Raw genomic sequence first — 22,727 nt, 5'->3', positions numbered from 1 at the left:
GATACCTCTTAATATAATGGTGTCTCTTGCATGAGCTGCAGATCAGAAATAATGCCCTGATATCCTGTCACATAGAAATAAATATTCAGCTTATGAGACTTGAAATTCAACTGCACCGAAGCAATAAATATATTTCACGCACACACACACACACACACACTGCTACAGTAGCACTAGGACTTTTGATAATATGAATCCTAATGATATTTGTTCATCTTTCAATGGTTTCCTGCATGCATTACCGATAGAGTATCATCATTTCTCCAGCTTCACAGGATATAAGGTGTACCTAGCAGTTTTAAAAACAGTAATTCCAGGCTCCAAACAACATATAATCTTGTTACGCCATGATTGATTTTGAGATAAAATGTGTTTAAAAGTGATTATATCAAAACATCGAATGGAAAGATTATAAGTAGAGATTTTATGGGAGTGATATGTTAAATCTGCTGCTTGATTTGTTGTTTCATTAATCAATAAGTGGAAAGTGGAATCTGGAGGTGTACGAGAATGAAAGAAGTCTGCTCCACTTGTAAATTAATACATAGGTATTATTATGTTGATATTTGAAAGACGAGGGGGGGTACAGTTGATTTGTGATTGTTACCAGTGGTTAGATGTAGATCGTAGCAAGCTCGGAAATATTAAATAAATCATCGGGAAGCCTTTCAAGGCGTGAATGTTTGAGGCTCCATTGTGAGTCGTGCCTGTAGGAGACTCATTCACGGGCATCGGATTTCTTTGTGTGAATCGTGGAGCAGATGAATAAAACCACAGAAACCGCCGCCATTGCTTCAGAATGCCCCGCACAACAAATTGAACATCCCGGGGCTTTTGTTTGAATGGTCTGCAGTTGATAATGGTGGATTTTTTATCTCTCTTCAGATCACCTATAAGGCAGCTGGTTCCTTTGACCCGAATGTGGAGCTTTCAAGCCAGAGAGGTCGAGTGTTCAAACAGCGCAACGAGACGCACCACTTGTTTGTGGGGCTTTACCCCGGCACCACGTACTCCTTCACCATCCGAGCGAGCACCGTGACAGGCTTCGGACTGCCCGTCACCAGCCGTATCACCACAAAGATCTCAGGTACGATCCACACAGCAAGATGGGACCACTCTGGCCACGCTCTGTCACTTTACTGCAACGCACTTACATTAGTGTAGCTCAGAGACACGGCGTAGAGACGGGCTCTTCACCCTAGTGAGTCCATGTCGACCAGCGATCACTCGCTCACACTAAGGCAGACACAAAAAGCCGGAGTAACTCAGCGGGTCAGGCAGCATCTCTGGAGAGAAGGAATGGGTGACAATTCGGGTCAAGACCCTTCTTCAGACTCCCAACATCTATACTCAATACTCTGACAGATGAAAGCCAATGTGCTTTCAGTCAATGGAACCTGCAGATTTGGACAGTAAGAGTACAACAGACAAAGTGCTGGAGGGCGGCACGGTGGCGAAGCGGTAGAGTCGCTGCCTCACAGCGCCGGAGACCCGGGTTCCATCCCGACTACGGGCGCTGTCTGTACGGAGTTTGTACGTTCTCCCCGTGACCTGCGTGGGTTTTCTCCACGATCTTCGGTTTCCTCCCACACTCCAAAGACGTACAGGTTTGTAGGTTAATTGGCTTGGTGTAAATGTGTAAATTGTTCCTAATGTGTGAAATAAATATTTTGAACCAGTTATACTATGGTGTGAAGAAGGGTCTCGACCTGAAACGTCACCCATTCCTTCTCTCCCAAGATGCTGCCTGAACCACTGAGTTACTCCAGCATTTTGTGTCTACCTTCGATTTAAACCAGCATCTGCAGTTTTGTTCCAGTTTGTCTAGTTGGTCTAGACATTGGCATTGCAGTTAGTCTAGTGGCTGTGGCACTGAACCACAGGGGGAGGCCCAGCTAAGTGTGAGAATATGGAGATCATCGTGTGTAAACTGTCACTGCACACTTCTGCAAGCATGTGCTCGGCTGAAGAGGCAAGCTAGAGTGTGGCAGTGAAATCATCACCAAAATTACTTACTAAAAACCTGTATTTGAATGCGTGTTGATTGTGGACTTCTGCTACACCCATGCATGTCATAGTTTGGTGATGGTGTGTTGGGTAACACCACAAGGGGATGCATTATTGAGCAGGCGTAGTTTGACAGTCTGTCACAATGAGAGTGTGAGGGTGTGCATCCAAGAATGATAATCCAGGTGCCGCACACAAGATCATGAGGAGTTGTCACTGACACATTAGAGGCAGATAACATGTTCCCAATGTTGGGGGAGTCCAGAACAAGGGGCCACAGTTTGAGAATAAGGGGTAGGCCATTTAGAACGGAGATGAGGAAGAACTTTTTCAGTCAGAGGGTGGTGAAGGTGTGGAATTCTCTGCCTCAGAAGGCAGTGGAGGCCAGTTCGTTGGATGCTTTCAAGAGAGAGCTGGATAGAGCTCTTAAGGATAGCGGAGTGAGGGGGTATGGGGAGAAGGCAGGAACGGGGTACTGATTGAGAGTGATCAGCCATGATCGCATTGAATGGCGGTGCTGGCTCGAAGGGCTGAATGGCCTACTCCTGCACCTATTGTCTATTGTCTATTGTCTATTGAGTCAGGGCAGGCACCACCAGACACACTGGTAGAGCAAGCATCAGACTCAGTGACGGTTTCGGCTGGCAGTCCAGTGGCTTCGCAATCTTCTGAAGATGACATTTTCCTCCTTTTTTTAATACAATAAACCATGGAAAATTGTAACTGCTGAGCTGTGCCAGGAATAGGTTCCGGTCGCAAAGGTGAGACCACAGCCTGGGTCTGCTTTAATCCCACACCTTCTAGGTGCTAAATTAACAGCCACAGGCCAGTCCCGATGGCTAATCAATGCAGGTCCCAACAAGAATAGATCGGTGTCCAGTGCTTTGTGTAGTTTAGACAAACAGTATGAAAACAGGCCCTTCAGCCCACCAAGTCCACGCCAACCATCAGCGGCCATGGGGAGAAGGCAGGAGAATGGGGTTAGGAGGGAGAGATAGATCAGCCATGATTGAATGGTGGAGTTGACTCGACGGGCTGAATGGCCTCATTCTGCTCTGGTCACTTGTGACTTTATCTACACTAGTTCTATGTTAACCCACTCCCTGCACATCCGGGGCAATTTACAGAAGCCTGATTAACCCACAACACCGCACATCTTTGGGATGTGGGAGGAAACCGGAGCACCCGGAGGAAACCCACGCGGTCGCAGGGAGAACGTGCAAACTCCACGCAGACAGCGACCGAGGTCAGGATTGAGCCCTGTTCCCTGGTGCTGTGAGGCAGCAGCTCTACCCGCTGCACCGCTCCAAGCTGTTCGACTGTGTCGTATCTTTGCAAGTTCTGCACAAGACAGCATGAGGCAATGATGTGAAATCCCTTCAATGCTGCAACTGCTGTGACTGCTCGGCAATTGGAGTAAAGCCGCTGTGTGTGAGTGTATCGGGGATGTCCGTCACTGCACAGAACATCCGCTGTGTGTGAGTGTACCGGGGATGTCAGTCACTGCACAGAACATCCGCTGCGTGTGAGTGTACCGGGGATGTCAGTCACTGCACAGAACAGCCGCTGTGTGTGAGTGTACCGGGGATGTCAGTCACTGCACAGAACAGCCGCTGTGTGTGAGTGTACCGGGGATGTCAGTCACTGCACAGAACATCCGCTGTGTGTGAGTGTATCGGGGATGTCAGTCACTGCACAGAACAGCCGTTGTGTGTGAGTGTATCGGGGATGTCAGTCACTGCACAGCGGCAGAGAGAGAGGCCATCTGACACAACCAGTCACATCAGGAGAAAGTGCAAGACACAACACCAACCAAAATTGTTACATTCATTGGACTTGAGCTTAGCCTTGCCATAAACGAATGCTTCCTTCCGTACCTCTAGACACCCCTAGTCTCCCTCTCCCCTGACTTTCAGTCTGAGGAAGGATCTCAACCCCCTAACGTCACCCATTCCTTCTCCCCAGAGATGCTGCCTGACCCGCTGAGATACTCCAGCACTTTGGGTCTATCTTCCTTACTTAAGTCTACCGACATCTATCAGCCTGAACAAGGACGTGATTCAAATTTACCAAGTACTATAATTTGTTGCACTGTTGTAATTTAGAGAAGGGAAAGAGGTGAAGACAGAGAGACCGAGAGTCGTCGAGATGTAGACCATGGAATAAGACCCTTTGGCCCACTTTCTGGGGCCGAAGAGTCTACGTCGTTGTTCTGTTGGCGGTACATGTGACAATTGGAAGCTCTGCCCTCTGGATACCATGTTGGTCATTTTATTCAGGTGCAGGTTGAGGAAATCTTTGACAATGTCTCCATTTATTGTCCTAATATGTGCTGAGTATCAAACTCTACCAAGCTTCCTGGCTGCCTGTCAGTGCCAGGATAATTCTGGAGCTTATTAATGGTTATTGCCATTAATTAGCTGTATCTAATACTTGGAGATTACTGTTTGCAAATAGAAATAATACTAGATATTTTGACTAAATCACAATGATTCCCAAGCAATTAATCGCAGCCAGTACACAAACCTTGATAATCGCTTTTGACAAATTGCTTCTTATTAGCTCATTTTCCTTGCTATTAACCATGCAAATATTAAAATCCCACATCAATTAGCATTCTAAGTATTGCTGAGAAGAATTATTTTGTTGTTTTTTACAGCAGGAAACATTAAAAAGAATGGTGATACGCAAGGGGACATTCACTTGAGTATCTCATAACCATAAATAATAAGTGAACAGATTTCACTTGTAAGTACTGAGGTAACATGCACCAATTTCTATGTGAATAGTGATAATCAAAAGATTTTTGTGGTTTGTTTAGTTTGGTTTAGTTTAGAGACACAACATGGAAGCAGGCCCTTCGGCCACCATGTCCACACCGACCAGCGGTCAACCCTTACACGAGGTCTATCCTACACACTCTACACACTAGGGACTATTTACAGAAGCCCAATAACCTACAAACCTGCACGTCTTTGGAATATGAGAGGAAACTGGAGCACCTGGAGAAGACCCACGTGGTCACGGGGAAAATGTGCAAACTCCACACAGACAGCGCCCGTAGTCAGAATGGAGCCCGGGTCCCTGGCGCTGTGAGGCAGCAACTCTACCGCTGCGCCACCGTGCCGTCTGATTACTGGCAATACCACCTTGGCCCTCCCTCTGGCCCTGTTGGCGGAGTTGCAAGTTGTGGTGAGCATTGCAGATATCAGGACGGTATCTGGAAACTCATTGCCTGTTGATGAAATGCTTGCACCAGTTCACCGTCAGCTCCACAATCCGTTTCCCTGACTTCAATTAATGGAAGTCGAGAGGCATCTATCAAGTTGATGCAGTAATATAACATGTCACTGCAACCTAAGGCAATGAGTTTCTTGGCAAAGTTATTTCTTGCAAGAAACCAGCTTGGAGATCTGCTGCCTGAACGCTGTAAACATATCTAGCCTCTAGCTAATAGCCCCTAGCTCCCACTAAACTGCCCTGTGTAATTCAGCACCTTGAGCCTGAATACTGTGGTGAGAACCCAATGCTGCCTTTCCTGCAGATGCTGGGAGGATGCCACCCCTCATTCCAACACTCCCTCATCCTTGCTATTGAGGGAGCACAGTGTAGGTTCACCGGGTTAATTCCCAGGATGGCGGGACTGACATATGGTGAAAGAATGGGTCGACTGGGCTTGTATTCACTGGCATTTAGAAGAATGAGAGGGGATCTTATAGAACCATATAAAACTCTTAAGGGATTGGACAGGCTAGATGCAGGAAAAATGTTCCCAATGTTGGGGGAGTCCAGAACCAGGGGCCATTTAGGACTGAGATGAGGATAAACTTTTTCACCCAGAGAGTTGTGAATCTGTGGAATTCTCTGCCACAGATGGCAGTGCAGGCCAATTCACTGGATGTTTTCAAGAGAGAGTTAGATTTAGCTCTTAGGGCTAACGGAATCAAGGGATATGGGGAGAAAGCAGGAACGGGGTACTGATTTTGGATGATCAGCCATGATCATATTGAAGGGTGGTGCTGGCTCGAAGGACCGAATGGCCTACTCCTGCACGTATTTTCTACGTTTCTATGTTTCTATCTGGGCTTCCATTACAGCAAGCGGTTGCAGAGGGTGGAGCTTATTCCTTTGGAACATCGGAGGCTGAGGGGTGACCTCACTGAGGCGTGTGAGATCACGAAGGACATGAATACAGTGAACGCTCAGTCTTTGTCCCAGGGTGGGGACTCTCAAACCAGAGGGCAGGGGCTTATGGTCAGACAGGAGAGACTTCAACGGGACCTCAGGGGGCACCTTTTCCACTCAGAGGGTAGTCCGTATCTGGAACGAGCCTCCAGAGGAAGCTACAGAAGCAGATACAATTACAACTTGTAAAAGACATCTGGACAGATATATGGTTGGATAGGGTTATTGGGTGATGGAGCCAATGCAGGCAAATGGACTTGCCCGGTATGCCAACTTGTTCAGCCACCATGGTAACCTTGTCAAAGACTTCCTTAACCTGCACCTGAATAAAATAACCAACACAGTATCCAGAGCTTCTAATTGTCACATGTACCGCCAACAGAACAATGGCACTACAGCGCGGAAACAAGCTTGTCAGCCCACCAAGTCCGCGCTCTAACACTATTCCACACGCACTGGGGACAATTTACATTGATACCAAACCAATTAGCCAAAAAACCCGTACGTCTTTGGAGTGTGGGGGGGAACCGGAGCACCCGGAGAAATCCCGCACAGGTCACGGGGAGAACGTACAAACTCCGTACAGACAGCACCCGTGGTCAGGATCGAACCATGCTGCCTGTTATCGCTAAACATACAAATAAATCTACGATATGCAATTCTACAATACTCAGCAGCCAGACCATGACAGTGCAAACCCAAAATCAGTTGTGCAACCAAACACACGGTCCATAGACAATAGACAATAGACAATAGGTGCAGGAGTAGGCCATTCAGCCCTTCGAGCCAGCACCGCCATTCAATGCGATCATGGCTGATCACTCTCAATCAATACCCCGTTCCTGCCTTCTCCCCATACCCCCTCACTCCGCTATCCTTAAGAGCTCTATCCAGCTCTCTCTTGAAAGCATCCAACGAACTGGCCTCCACTGCCTTCTGAGGCAGAGAATTCCACACCTTCACCACTCTCTGACTGAAAAAGTTCTTCCTCATCTCCGTTCTATAGAAGATTGCCGTTGCTGAGGTCAGTGTTCTGCTGAGTTCAAGAGCCTGATGGTTGCTGGAAAGAAGCTGTTCTTGAACGTGGAGGCCCTGGTTTTCAACATCTTCCCGATGGTAGACGTGGAATTTTCCATTATTCTAGAGCTAATTTCCGGAATTCCTTGTCTTGAGCTTTACTCTTACCTTCCTGCTGGTAGCAGTGAGATGAGAGTGTGGCCAGTGTAGTTTGGTTCCTCGATGATATTGCCAGCCTTATTGAGGCAGCACCTCCTGCAGATCCCTTTAATGGTGGAGAGGTCAGTGCCCACGATGGACCGGGCAGTGTCCACTACTCTCTGCAGCCTGATCACAGTTTGGTATTAAACTAACAATGAAAGCTATGACCTCTAATATTTAATGACAACTGGATGGGTGTGGACCCGTTGGGCCCGAACCTCTGCTGTGGGCTCAGCAACCCCTGTTGGGCCCGAACCTGTCCTGTGGGCTAGGCAACCCCTGTTGGGCCCGAACCTCTCCTGCGGGCTCGGCAACCCCCGTTGGGCCCGAACCTCTCCTGTGGGCTCAGCAACCCCCGTTGGGCCTGAACCTCTCCTGTGGGCTCGGCAACCCCCGTTGGGCCCGAACCACTCCTGCGGGCTCGGCAACCCCCGTTGGGCCCGAACCTCTCCTGTGGGCTCAGCAACCCCCGTTGGGCCTGAACCTCTCCTGTGGGCTCAGCAACCCCTGTTGGGCCCGAACCACTCCTGCGGGCTCGGCAACCCCCGTTGGGCCTGAACCTCTCCTGTGGGCTCAGCAACCCCCGTTGGGCCCGAACCACTCCTGTGGGCTCAGCAACCCTCCCCCAACTGACGACCAATGGACCGTATGACCGGGACTGTCATATGTTGAAAAACTGGAGCGGCTAGGCTTGTATACACTGGAATTTAGAAGGATGAGAGGAGATCTTATCGAAACATATAAGATTATTAAGGGGTTGGACACGTTAGAGGCAGGAAACATGTTCCCAATGTTGGGGGAGTCCAGAACCAGGGGCCACAGTTTAAGAATAAGGGGTAGGCCATTTAGAACGGAGATGAGGAAAAACTTTTTCAGTCAGAGAGTTGTGAATCTGTGGAATTCTCTGCCTCAGAAGGCAGTGGAGGCCAATTCTCTGAATGCATTCAAGAGAGAACCAGATAGAGCTCTTAAGGATAGCGGAGTCAGGGGGTATGGGGAGAGGGCAGGAACGGGGTACTGATTGAGAATGATCAGCCGTGATCACATTGAATGGTGGTGCTGGCTCGAAGGGCCGAATGGCCTACTCCTGCACCTAGTGTCTATTGTCTATTGACCGTTGCAATCAAATGGCGATCTCAAAATGGCAACCCTCCCCCAAATGCGCAAGCGCAGAACCGGCGGCCATCTTGCCCTTGTGACGCAAGATGAACAGGTAAGTATTAGATCAACGGGCCCCAACTGCTTAGGCGCGGACCCGTTGAGTTCCCATTGTGGCGTTGAACACGGAGGTATTACTGCGCAGGCGTGACTGATGGGCAGGGCAAGTGGGAGCGGTTTCATTAAAGCTTAAAAAGTGATTTATTAAATTATAAATGTGAATAACTTTTAAAATATAACAACCATTTGAACCGCAGGCCAAGGGTGATTAAGGTGGGCCTGAAATTGTGGCGCTATTGTGTATCGTTTTGGCTGTATTTTGGGTACAATCAAACAGACAAATATACAAGATGAGAGCTGTGGTAATATATAGATTTGAAAACGGTGATCCTGTGTAGAAGATGGAGACATAGTTAGTGATTATCTTGCTTTCAATGAACTGCAAAGATAATTTTGGATTGTGCAGTGTGGAATGGGCAGATTCAGCTGATAGGAGACATTGCTACAATCTCGTGGGAATACATCGATGGGGTTTTTCTTCTGTGGACTCATCCACTTGGAGAAAATTGATGTTAGGTAGCATGGGGAAGTTTTTTTGTGAAGAATGAATTGCATCGCCTGATTCCATCTTCATTTGCAAGAACAGATCCACCTTCAATTTCACAGCATCTGATAGTCGGGCACCACCTTTAACCCAGACAGAATTATTAGCGTGCACTTGTAATCCGGGTGAGGTGGCCGATCTCAACCTCATCGGGACACTTCACTGGAATTTAGAAGGTTGAGAGGGGATCTTATAGTAGAAACATATAAAATGCTTATGGGATTGGACAGGCTAGATGCAGGAAAAATGTTCCCCATGATGGGGGAGTCCAGAACCAGGGCTCACAGTTTAAGAATAAGGGGTAGGCCATTTAGGACTGAGATGAGGAAACACGTTTTCACCCAGAGAGTTGTGAATCTGTGGGATTTTCTGCCACAGAAGGCAGTGGAGGCCAATTCACTTGAGGTTTTCAAGAAAGAGTTAGATTTAGCTCTTAGGGCTAACGGAATCAAGGGATTATGGGGAAAAAGCAGGTACTGATTTTGGATGATCAGCCATGATCATATTGAATGGCGGTGCTGGCTCGAAGGGCTGAATGGCCTCCTCCTGCACCTATTATCTATGTTTCCGTGGCCGATTGGCGGGTGGAATTTGCCCCCTGCGGCCAGGACTGAGGAACTCAGCCTAGCTGAGCGAGTGACTTTCTCAGCTCTGCGGTTGGTCAGTATAATGAACACACTTCAGTGCCAGCCAGCATGGAGCAACATCAATGGGGCTGTGCAAAGGGTCACTGGTCACGATCACAGTAAGTGACAGACAAATGACACTGTGGCTCACCAATGTGGCACCCTGAGTGAAAAGTAAGTGTGAGGAGACAAATCAAGGAACTGCAGATGCTGGAAACCAAACACAAAGTGCTGGAGTAACTCAGTGGATCAGGCAGCATCTCTGTCCACCTTCGACATGAACCAGCATCTGCAGTTCCTTCCTATACACAAGGTGCTGGAGTAGTTCAGTGGACCAGGCAGCATCTGTGGGAACATGGACAGGCAAGGCTTCGGGTCGGGATCCTTCCTACTGGGCGAGTGATGGACGTTCTGAGTTTGTGCTGTCCTCTTTGGTTCCTGTCTCTGTGTATTTACGCGCCGTCTGATTTCTCCTGCTAGCCCCCTCGATGCCCCAGTACGACACGGACACCCCCCTGAATGAGACGGACACCACGATCACGGTCCTGCTGAAACCAGCGCAGTCGAGAGGAGCCCCTGTCAGGTAGGACCACCTCCAACGAGGCTCACTCCACAAAGAGGCACGTTCTGAGTGCAGACATTCATCTAACTTTGGAACTTCGGTACAACATGTAAATTGACGTTTATTGTTTATAATGTTCTTCTGGTTTGCTAGCTTATGAATGTTGAATCAGTATTGTAAGCTCCTAGAAATGACTACATTTTGGATTAAATATGAAGCTTTGATACAGCATGATCACTGTATTCATAAAAGTACCATCGTTTGAGTAAGCACCCAGTTTGATCTAAAGAACTGCAGGTGCTGGTTTACCAAAAAAAAAAAACACAAAGTACTGGAGTATATTTTGTGTCTACATTGTCAAGCCTGGTCACCATCAAGAACCAGGAGAGTGATGGGATGACTTTGTTTGTTGGCTGGCGTGGGAATCAGCACCATGTTTATTCCTATCTGGTGTCAACCAAACCACTTGCTCACCTGAAGAAGGGTCTCGACCCGAAACGTCACCAGAGATGCTGCCTGTCCCGCTGAGTTACTCCAGCAATAAAGGATATTGGGTCGTCTTTGGTTCCGACTCCACACATTTTTACATGCAAATCATGTGCAAAAGACACTTTATTCACATATTATTTAGAAATATATAAACCTTGGCAACAATAAATGTGTCTGGGCTGCACAGTGCTCTATGCGTCCGTTTGCAAAGTGTGATTGCTGTTGCTGATTTGCACAACTAATGATGCTGCCACTTCCCCTGCCTTTAAACACCAAGCTGGCCGTTTGATTCTGACTGCCCTCACAATCCAAAATTATCTTTGCAGAGATGCTGCCTGTCCCGCTGAGCTACGCCAGCATTTTTTGTCTGCCTTCCACTTGCTCATCACCCCAGCCGGTCGTTGTAAAGACATCACGGTCATCCTTCAGAAGTATCCTCAGAAAGACACATTAGTCCACGTTCGACTGAACAGCAATACATTCAAGATAAAGATTGTGTCTTTGTTTTTACCCCAATCACAAACTGATTTTCCCTGCCGTGCAAGTTCCTGGTCCATTCCTGGATATCCAGTAAACATTTCTCAGGAAAAGCTTTGTCGTATTTCAGATCAGCTCCTGACAATGAACCAGAGGGTCGGCCTCACAACAAGCAGCCGAGAACAACCTTTTGTTAACTACATATCTGTGGAATAGAAACATAGAAACATAGACAATAGGTGCAGGAGGAGGCCATTCAGCCTTTCGAGCCAGCACCGCCATTCAATATGATCACGGCTGATCATCCAAAGTCAGTAGCCCGTGCCTGCTTTCTCCCCATATCCCTTGATTCTGTTAGCCCTAAGAGCTAAATCTAACTCTCTCTTGAATACATCCAGTGAATTGGCCTCCACTGCCTTCTGTGGCAGAGAATTCCACAGATTCACAACTCTCTGGGTGAAAATGTCTTTACTCATCTCAGTCCTAAATGGCCGACCCCTTTTTCTTAAACTGTGACCCCCCTAGTTCTGGACTCCTCCAACATCAGGAACATTTTTCCTGCATCTAGCCTGTCCAATCCTTTTAATTTAATTAGTCCAGGGATCTCGACGATAATCAGAAGATAAGCGGCAATTAGCATTTAAGTAAAATAATTTGTGACTCGCTGTCTATTAGAAAACAGCGGCGAGCAGAAGTGTACTGCTGCTGCTGAAGCAGACGGGTGCGAATGGGAATGAAGTGGGAAAGCAGATAAGCTGGGGTTGGGTGGGCTGGGCTGGCCTGTACTGGTGCTGGGAGTTCCTTGTTTGTGATGGTCCACAGTGGTAGAGTGTCCCAGCGCCTCCAAAAAGTTAAAATATAAATAACGCTGATTGTTTAGTTTGGTTTAGTTTAGAGACACAGCGCGGAAACAGGCCCTTCGGCCCACCGAGTCCGCGCCGATCAGCAATCGCCCTTTCACACTAACACTATCCTATTCACCCCAGGGACAATTTACAATTTTACCAAGCCAATTAACCTACAAACCTGTACGTCTTTGGAGTGTGGGAGGAAACTGGAGCACCCGGAGAAAACCCACGCAGGTCACGGGGAGAAAATACAAACTCCGTACAGATAGCACCCGTAGTCAGGATGGAACCCAGGTCTCTGGCGCTGTGAGACAGCAACTCTACCGCTGCGTCACCGTGATTGAAGTATATATCTCCAAAACAATCATGCAAATATCAATATTTACTTGGTGTTGATTGGGGCAATTTGAGGCAAATTCAGCAGGTGACTCATTCTTTGTCATCAATGAGATGCCATTGATCTCATGATCAATGTCGTGACAGTAACACAAAAGAGGTTGTTTACTATCGATTGATCTTTCTATCTCCATCAATATTCCCTCTGGGAATGAAACAGTCCATGCAGTACACAGCAGGAGGTGAACTACTGGAGATGATGAGCCATAGGTACCTCACTGACACCACGTACAGGTTCAAATCCAAGAAACTGCAGTTAATCCTAAATCTGTAAGATACTGGAGAGGAATTGAGGCCATTCGGCCCATCGAGCCTTGATCTACCATTCGATCGTGGCTGATCTATTTTTCCTCTCAATCCCATTCACCTGCCTTCTCCCCAAAACCTTTGATGCCCTTAATAATCAAGAACCTGGCAATATTGCTTTAAAAATCCTGAATGACTTGACCTCCACAGACAATGAATTCCACAGATTAACCCCCCCTCTAGCTAAAGAAATTCCTCGAAAAACAATGACAGAGTTTAACAAGAAGATAGACACAAAAAGCTGGAGTAACTCAGCGGGTCAGGCTGCATCTCAGGAGAAAAGGCACGGGTGGCGTTTCGGGTCGAGGCCCTTCTTCATTGCGTCTGAAAAAGTGTCTCGTACCGAAACGACACCCATTCCTTCTCTCCAGAGATGCTGCCTGTCCCGCTGAGTTACTCCAGCTTTTTGTGTTTATCTTTAAACCAGCATCTGCAGTTCCTTCCCACACAAAGATTTTAACAATGTGATTCCTTGATACTTGCAACACACAGCAGTCTATCTGCTGCTGAGGCTCTTTCCACCTGTATTCTTTAATCATAAAAGTTATATATATTAAATATAAAAGATATTTGATATCAAGACTGAAAAAATCAATTTGAACGAATATTGAATTACACTGTATGGATTGTTGAGAGATGGTTACAATAGACAATAGGTGCAGGAGTAGGCCATTCAGCCCTTCGAGCCAGCACCGCCATTCAATGCGATCATGGCTGATCACTCTTCCAAGCAGCTGATCCATTTCTGGTTACCAAGCAGCTGATCCATTTCAGTTTGCACCAAATTGTTTTAAAGAGCTCTGATCACCCAGGGTGCCTGAATAATAGATCATAAAGGATATTTCTCTGGCATTATCAATTCTGGATCAATTTACAAGATCACGTTTGCCCTGACCTTTCCAACTGATAGTCTCGTTTCACACATCGACTCAGATTTAGTGGCCAATTTCATGAAGTTAAATGCCTTTAAAAAATGTGTCTGTTTTGGATTAAAAGTGGGGGAAAAAAAATAATTTTCCAACTCAGTGTGGATATAAGGAACTGCAGATGCTGGTTTACAAAAAAAGACACAAACACTGAAGAAGGTTCCCAAACCAAAACATCACCTATCCATGTTCTCCAGAGATGCTGCCTGACCCGCTGAGTTACTCCAGCACTCTGTGAAACGTCACCTATCCATGTTCTCCAGAGATGCTGCCTGACCCGCTGAGTTACTCCAGCACTCTGTGAAACGTCACCTATCCATGTTCTCCACAGATGCTGCCTGACCCGCTGAGTTACTCCAGCACTGTGTGTCTTTTTTTCCCCTCCAACTCTGTATCCCTGTCTGTTGAATTTTACTGCTACTTATGAATTCTATTAGTTGTTGGAAAAACTATTCACTTTCCGATGTAATAATGTATGATGTTGTGAAAGCAGGCCTGGTGATTGCTTTCAGCATAATAATGACATTTATCGTGTTGAAACTTTTGGAGAAGTGTTCACAATGGCCCATCACTCCCAGCACACTCACAAATGGACCGCAACCCAACCAACCGAGCCAACCACTCAAGTACGGGATGTCTTGTGACGCTCGTTTGAGTGATCTTCTGATTCCAAAGTGCTGCTGACATCAGCGCCAGAGACCCGGTTCCATCCCGAGCTCCGGAGCTGTGCGTGGGAGTTTACACCTTCTCCTTGCGACTGCGTGGGTTTTCTCCGGGTGCTCTGTTTTACCCCCACATCCTAAAGACGTGTGGGTTTGGAGGTTAATCGCCCCTCTGTACATTACCCTTAGTGTGCAGTGAGTGGCTGAGAAAGTGGGATGACATGGAACCAGTGTGAACGGCTGATCGCTGGCCGGCATGGACACGTTGGGCTGAAGGGCCTGTTTCCACGCTGTATCTGTAAACATAACCCAGCGTGATGTGAAGTTACAGCTACTCCCCCGATTACGATCCTTCGACTTGCGTTAGTTCGACTTCGCGATGGTGCAAACGGCAGCTACCTGTAGCGAGCCGCGTTCGTTTACGGACACGTGATCGCGTGTTTTCAATGCATCTCGACTTGCGATACTTTCGGTTTGCGATGGGTTTCTCGGAACGGAACCCGGTCAGAAGCTGAGGACCATCTGTACGCTGCTGTGTCCTGAGTCAAGGTACCAGGCAAACAATTCCAGAGAAAAGTTTAAGATTTGAAGGTCGTCTGGGCTGCCAGTTGACTCGTATTTCACTAGATATGTAAAGTCATAATGCCTGAGGCTCCCAGGATTGTGATGTGGTCGGCAGAATGCCAGCATCTAAATCCATTCCAATGTTCTCTATATATTTGATTTGCAGATATGCTCGCAGGGCAATTGAAAATTCTTTATATTCGCAAAGCTTAATCTGACCTGTTATGATATTAACATATATAATATAAATGTGGCGTTGCAAAGCGGCCCACATTCAGAGCCAAGACACTTGAAGGAATCTCTTGGACAACTTGTCTTTTCAAGTGCAACGTTGGAATAATTTCCTCGGTTCTGTGGAATGTTGGTACTTCGGGTTATGTTTGACAGAAAGATGCACGTTTCATAACCTTCACATTATCCCAAACTTGCCCCCGTCGAATGCACAATCTAACTTAACAGCCAATAGTAAATAGACAAGAATATACTGGTACCGGTATCACTAATCCCAGTTCTTAGAGGCTCCTGGTCAAACATTGAGATAATCAGCAGTATTATTCTGACATTTTCGTAACATAATGAGGTGGGTCTCATATAATGGAAGATATTTTATTTTCCTCTGGTATTATATAATTCAATCGCGATCATCTGGGGAGAAGGAAGGATGAATCTAATGGAAAATACCAATGCTGGAGATACTTAGTGGGACAGACAGCGTCCGTGAAGGGAATAGACAGACGATGTTTCCAGTCGTGACCCTTGATCAGGCTGATGGAGTCTGTGGGGGAGGGGAGTTGGAAAAGATATCTCCGGCTCTTTTCACCATGTTCAGGCCTGGACTAGCCACCGTCAGTCTGAAGAAGGATCCCAACCCAAAACATCTGTCCATTCCCTCCACAGATGCTGCCTGACTCACTGAGTCCCTCCAGCACCTTGTTCCTTGCTTGAGGTTGCAACCTCTGCATTTTCAAGCATCTCCAGTATGAATCCAATGTGTCACATCAATGGTCTGCAGTTGTGTGTCAGGATCACACCATGTCACAGATGATTTACCAACTGGAAGCTGCAAGTGGCCCTGACTATTCCATTCTGTCTAATGCTTTAATTTGTTCTGAAGCAAAGTGCATGTGATCAGTCTGGGTGATGAATTTACCCTCAGAGATTAAAGCCTTGTTAATACTCTGCTTAAGAAGGCTCGGCTCAATCATCTTGTAATCCACTGTTCACCGACTTAGATTGGCTGGTCATTCCACACTTTGGTCTCGTACGTGACGGGGATGTTATTGGCCAGGGCAGCACTGTGTCTGAACCTAGTTGCTCTTGAGAAGGTGCGTGTGAGTTGCCTTTGTCAGCTGCCGCAGCCTGCAAGCCCATGGTTAGGTGTCTGTACATTAAGCTGTTGGAAGAAGGACCTGGAACAGAGAAGCAGCTGAGATACGGCTGGGAGGATGAGAGGAGATCTTATTGAAACGTATAAGATTATTAAGGGGTTGGACACGTTAGAGCCAGGAAACATGTTCCCAATGTTGGTGGAGTCCAGAACAAGGGGCCACAGTTTAAGAATAAGGGGTAGGCCATTTAGAACTGAGATGAGGAAAAACTTTTTCAGTCAGAGAGTTGTAAATCTGTGGAATTCTCTGCCTCAGAAGGCAGTGGAGGCCAATTCTCTGAATGCATTCAAGAGGGAGCTAGATAGAGCTCTTAAGGATAGCGGAGTCAGGGGGTATGGGGAGAAGGCAGGAACGGGGTACTGATTGAGAATGATCAGCCATGATCACATTGAATGGCGGTGCTGGCTCGAAGGGCCGATTGGCCGATTGGCCTCCTCCTGCATCTATTGTCTATTGGGAGATCCAGCAGGTAGACACAAAATGCTGGAGTAACTCAGCGGGTCAGGCAGCATCTCTGGAGAGAAGGAATGGGTGACGTTTCAGGTCGAGACCCTTTAGACTTGAGTCTGAAGAAGGGTCTCGACCCGAAATGTCACCCATTCCTTCTCTCCAGAGATGCTGCCTGACCCGCTGAGTTACTCCAGCATTTTCTGATACCTTTGATTTGTACCAGCATCTGCAGTTATTTTCCTATACTCCTCTATAACATCACCCCTCAGCTTCCTGCGCTTCAAGGAATAAAGCCCTAGCCTGCCCAACCTCCCCCTACAGCTCAGGCCCTGAGTCCCGCCAACATCCTTGTAAATCTTCCCTGCAACCCTTCCACCTTAGTGGCATCTTTCCTTGAGCAGTGTGACCATAATACTCCAAGTGTGGCCTCACCAACGTCCTGTACAAGACCTCTCATGGTGCGGACAAGCACGGTGTGTATGCAGATATCCTCGCCACTCTCGTGTTCGAGCCTAATCCCGCTTCACCTACTCGTGTCGAGTGTAAGCCATTTTTGAGGTAAGCTCTGTGCCGACCTCAATGAATCACTGCCAACTCAAAACACTCCTTGCATTCAATAGACAATAGAAAATAGGTGCAGGAGAAGGCCAATCGGCCCTTCGAGCCAGCACCGCCATTCAATGTGATCATGGCTGATCATTCTCAATCAGTACCCCGTTCCTGCCTTCTCCCCATACCCCCTGACTTCGCTATCCTTAAGAGCTCTATCTAGCTCTCTCTTGAATGTATTCAGAGAATTGGCCTCCACTGCCCTCTGAGGCAGAGAATTCCACAGATTCACAACTCTCTGACTAAAAAAGTTTTTCCTCATCTCTGTTCTAAATGGCCTACCCCTTATTCTTAAACTGTGGCCCCTGGTTCTGGACTCCCCCAACATTGGGAACATGTTTCCTGCCTCTAACATGTCCAACCCCTTAATAATCTTATGTTTCGATAAGATCCCCTCTCATCCTTCTAAATTCGTACAAGTACTTAGGTTAATTGGCTTGGCGTATATGTAAATTGTCCTTAGTGGGTGTAGGATAGTGTTAGTGTGCGGGGATTGCTGATCCCCTCTCATCCTAAATTCCAGTGTATACAAGCCTAGTCGCTCCAGTCTTTCAACATACAACAGTCCCGCAATTCCGGGAATTAACCTAGTGAACCTACGCTGCACGCCCTCAATAGCAAGAATATCCTTCCTCAAATTTGGAGACCAAAACTGCACACAGTACTCCAGGTGCGGTCTCACTAGGGCCCTGTACAACTGCAGAAGGACCTCTTTGCTCCTATACTCAACTCCTCTTGTTATGAAGGCCAACATTCCATTGGCTTTCTTCACTGCCTGCTGTACCTGCATGCTTCCTTTCAGAGACTGATGCACTAAGACACCCAGATCACGTTGTACATCCCCTTTTCCTAACTTGACACCATTCAGATAATAATCTGCCTTCCTATTCTTACCACCAAAGTGGATAACCTCACACTTATCTACATTAAACTGCATCTGCCATGCATCCGCCCACTCACACAACCTGTCCAAGTCACCCTGCAATCTCCTAGCATCTTCCTCACAGTTCACACTGCCACCTAGCTTTCTATCATCGGCAAATTTGCTAATGGTACTTTTAATCCCTTCATCCAAGTCATTGATGTATATTGTAAATAGCTGCGGTCCCAACACCGAGCCTTGCGGTACCCCACTAGTCACTGCCTGCCATTCTGAAAGGGACCCATTTATCCCCACTCTTTGCTTTCTGTCTGTCAACCAACTTTCTATCCATGTCAGTACCCTACTTCCAATACCATGTGCTCTAATTTTGCCCACTAATCTCCTATGTGGGACCTTGTCGAAGGCTTTCTGAAAGTCGAGGTACACCACATCCACCGGCTCTCCCCTGTCAATTTTCCTAGTTACATCCTCAAAAAATTCCAGTAGATTAGTCAAGCACGATTTCCCCTTCGTAAATCCATGCTGACTCGGAACGATCCTGTTACTGCGATCCAAATGCTCCGCAATTTCGTCTTTTATAATTGACTCCAGCATCTTCCCCACCACTGATGTCAGACTAACTGGTCTATAATTTCCCGTTTTCTCTCTCCCTCCTTTCTTGAAAAGTGGGATAACATTAGCTATCCTCCAATCCACAGGAACTGACCCGGAATCTATAGAACATTGGAAAATAATCCCTAATGCGTCCACAATTTCTAGAGCCAACCCATTCGGCTTGGTTTCAGTGCTGCGGACCGCAAACTCAAAATTATTCCATAAAAATAAAATCTAGCCTTCCAATCAGCAAAATAAATGATTGCACCGATGTCTTCCACCGTCTTGCACAGGCTCGGTAGAAATGTTATTACATTACACTGCTCAATACTGCCAGTGAGGCTCCAATATTCTTCTGATGGAATACAATGTCTGACTGCACCAAATGCCAGGTTAAGAAACAGGTTACCTTTCAGATTTAATGTTAGAAAGAAAATAGTAATATCAAAAGCAATATTGGAGTGGGAGTCCCAAATGATTTCACATTTCTGATGCCATGAAACAGCACTCAACATTGTTGTCTTTGAAACACATCCTTAAATTCTAGCATTGCAGCTGAGTATTGTCCTGAATAAATTGAAATGCTGCCAAGTGGGTCTTTTAATCATTTATATAATTTTGTACGCCAATTTCGAAAAGCGATATTGCCTCTTCCAAAGCCATTGAAATCAAGGAATAATGGAAGTTTATATAACAACTCCAGGGGAGAGACAGAGGATTACACTTAAGTTAAAAACTGTGATGGTTCCCTCAACCACCAACAAAAATACATCATCAAACAACTTGGATTTAAGTCGACCGCTGCTTGTAAATCCCCCCACTGTGAGATGCAAGGGGGTTTGGATTTAAGTGAGAGTTGTGAATTCAGAAAACCGACCTCAGGACCTAATGCTCTTTGTCAGTCAGATTCATGACATATTCTGCACGTGTTTACATAATAAAGCAATTTATTTATCTGCCTGAAATGGAATAAAAGTAGCTCTTAAATAAAGCATCAGAAAGTTATGCACATACATCACATCAAAAATGGACTTTGCATAAAATTATAATTAAATATTTGCAGAAGGGATGGTTAATTCTTGAAGGTCATTGATATGAGCCACTCATCACAACTCGTCTTACAATGTAGCACAGCAGTTCAGTTCAGTTTCAGAACAGCACAGCACAAGAACAGGTCCATGTAGTCTGTGCTGAACATGATGCCAAGACCAACTCTCATCTGCCTGCACGTTATCCAGATTCCTATCCAAAACTCTTTTAAATGCCAGGATGTGTAGGAAAAAAAACTGCAGATGCTGGTTTAAATCGAATGTAGATGCAAATTGCTGGAGTAACTCAGCGGGACAGGCAGCATCACTGGAGAGAAGGAATGGGTGACGTTTCAGGCCGAGACCACTCCTCCCCAATTACCACAGTCTGCACTGACTGGGCCCTCATCCACTACCCACCCCCTCCTGGCTGCCCAACGTCAGTCTGGCCACTTCTCCATCACTAACAATAGCAATTGAGGAGGTGGAGAGGCTATGCAGGAAACAGAAAAGCCGGAAATCTCCAGGACCAGACAATGTTTCCCCCTCCACCCTCAAGCTCTGTGCCGAAGAACCGATCTACACAGACATTTTCAACCAGTCCCTGCAAACCTGCACTGTCCCTGCCTGCTTCAAAGTCTCCACTATTGTCCCTGTACCCAAAAGGACAAGGATCCCTGGTCTTAATGTCTACAGGCCTGTCGCACTGACCTCTGTAGTCATTAAGACCTTTGAAAGACTTGTGCTGGCCCAGCTGAAAAACATCACAAACCCCCTGCTGGACCCCCTGTAGTTTGCATACAGGGCCAATAGATCGGTGGATGATGCAGTCAACCTAGGCCTGCACTTCATCCTCCAGCACCTAGACCGCCAGGGGACCTATGCCAGGATTTTGTTTGTGGACTTTAGCTCTGCATTCAACAGCATTGTGCCAGAGCTACTACACTACAAACTCTCCCAGCTGACTGTGCCTGAACCCCTCTGTCAGTGAATCATCAACTTCCTGACGGACAGGAAGCAGCATGTGAGGCTGGGAAAGCACATCTCAGACCCGCAGACCCTCAGCATAGGAGCACCGCAAGGCTGCGTACCCTCCCCTCTCCTTTACTCTCTTACATACTTAGCTAATAAAATGTATTCAATTCACTTCAATTCAATTCAATTCACCAGACACATATTAGGATTACCTTGGAAAAGGAAAGCCAGTCATCTCGTCTGTGGATAGACACAGAGTGCTGGAGTAACTCAGCGGGACAGGCAGCATCTGTGGAGAGAAGGAATGGGTGACGTTTCGGGTCTGAAGAAGGGTCTCGACCAGAAACGTCACCCATTCCTTCTCTCCAGTGTCTCCTGTCAGGAATGTCTTTGTGGTTTTGTGGAGGCCCCTGGATGTGATGTAGGAGTGGTGGAGTGATACATAGAAACGTATGGTGATGATTATCTAATGAATGCCTATCCATGGAGGAAGATTAGCTTATGAAAATATTATAATAATTGTAAAATAATAAAAGCCTGAAATATATTCATCACGGCTGATGCTGACATTTGTAGAGCTCCCTGCTGTGTGTGGAATTGATGATATTTGCATTGGCCCAATCTGCTGCAATTGTGACAAAGAACGTTTGCTCAGGATTTCACTTATGATTAAACGTGATGGAAGTGCCTTGTGACAGGCGACAAATGCAGGGATAAATGCACTTTTTTAATAAAATGCATAATTGATACTGGATGTAAGTGCATATATTTATTTCTCAGCGTGTGGGAAGTTGAATTGGAAGAACGTCAGCACTTTAACTTGGGCTGCGAGATAAATCTGTACTGTTCCTTGGTCCATTGGTCAGCTGTAGGCTGCTGCTTAGCATCATCCCACTATCAATGCACCCTCCCCTCCCATAGCCCCCACCCCCACCCCCACTGCCCCCCTCTTCCAAACCTTCTCCCAAATCCATCTATTTATTGTCTGAAGAAGACTACGTTTGAAGAAGGTTTCTGGCCCAAAACATAGAAACATAGAAAATAGGTGCAGGAGTAGGCCATTCGGCCCTTCGAGCCTGCACCGCCATTCAATGTGATCATGGCTGATCATCCAGCTCAGTAACCTGTACCTGCCTTCTCTCCATACCCCCTGATCCCTTTAGCCACAAGGGCCACATCTAACTCCCTCTTAAATATAGCCAATGAACTGGCCTCAACTACCTTCTGTGGCAGAGAATTCCACAGATTCACCACTCTCTGTGTGAAAACATCACCTATTCCCTTTCTCCAGACCCATTGAGTTACTATTTGGTTCCACCCCTTGCAATTCCTGTATCACTCTGTTAGATTCATAGTGTCAGGCCCTTCAGCCCAACTTGTCCATGCTGACCAAGACCCATCAACGCTAGTCCCCCCCTGCATGCATTTGCCTCCCATCCCTCTGAACCTGCCCTATCAATGCACCTGTCCAAATGTTTATTTAACGTTGAGATAGTGCCTGCCTCAACTACCTCCTCCTACAGCTCATTCCACATCACCCACCACCTTCTGTGTAAAAAAGTTACCCCTCGGGTTCCTATTAAATTTATCCCCCGCTCACCTTAAACCTATGTCCTCTGGTCCTCGATTCCCCTACTCTGGGCAAGAGACCCTGTGCGTCTACCCGCTCTATTCCTCTCATGATTTTGCAGGTTCTTTGATCGCTGAAGGGCCTGTTTTCATGCTGTATCTCGGAACTTTAACCTGAACTAAACTGTAGATAGTGCACACAT

The 22,727-nt window shown here is 46.7% G+C and overlaps 1 protein-coding gene across 5 annotated transcripts in view; it reads left to right on the top strand.

The window, feature by feature from the left end:
- Positions 1 to 22,727, top strand: part of LOC144604575 (receptor-type tyrosine-protein phosphatase T-like) — a 607,863-nt gene that overhangs the window by 410,697 nt on the left and 174,439 nt on the right. For 4 of the 5 annotated variants that reach the window (XM_078419171.1, XM_078419169.1, XM_078419173.1 and 1 more), the window contains exons 10-11: positions 886 to 1,087; positions 10,279 to 10,381. The exons of the other annotated variant lie outside the window; for it this stretch is intronic. In XM_078419171.1, coding sequence (XP_078275297.1) covers positions 886 to 1,087; positions 10,279 to 10,381 — 305 coding nt within the window. The remainder of the gene's footprint in view (positions 1 to 885; positions 1,088 to 10,278; positions 10,382 to 22,727) is intronic. 5 annotated transcript variants of the gene reach the window in all.

Source organism: Rhinoraja longicauda, chromosome 22 (genome assembly GCF_053455715.1).
Source record: "Rhinoraja longicauda isolate Sanriku21f chromosome 22, sRhiLon1.1, whole genome shotgun sequence".
NCBI classification, from domain to species: Eukaryota; Metazoa; Chordata; class Chondrichthyes; order Rajiformes; family Arhynchobatidae; genus Rhinoraja; species Rhinoraja longicauda.
This window is presented reverse-complemented; position numbering and strand designations above follow the sequence as displayed.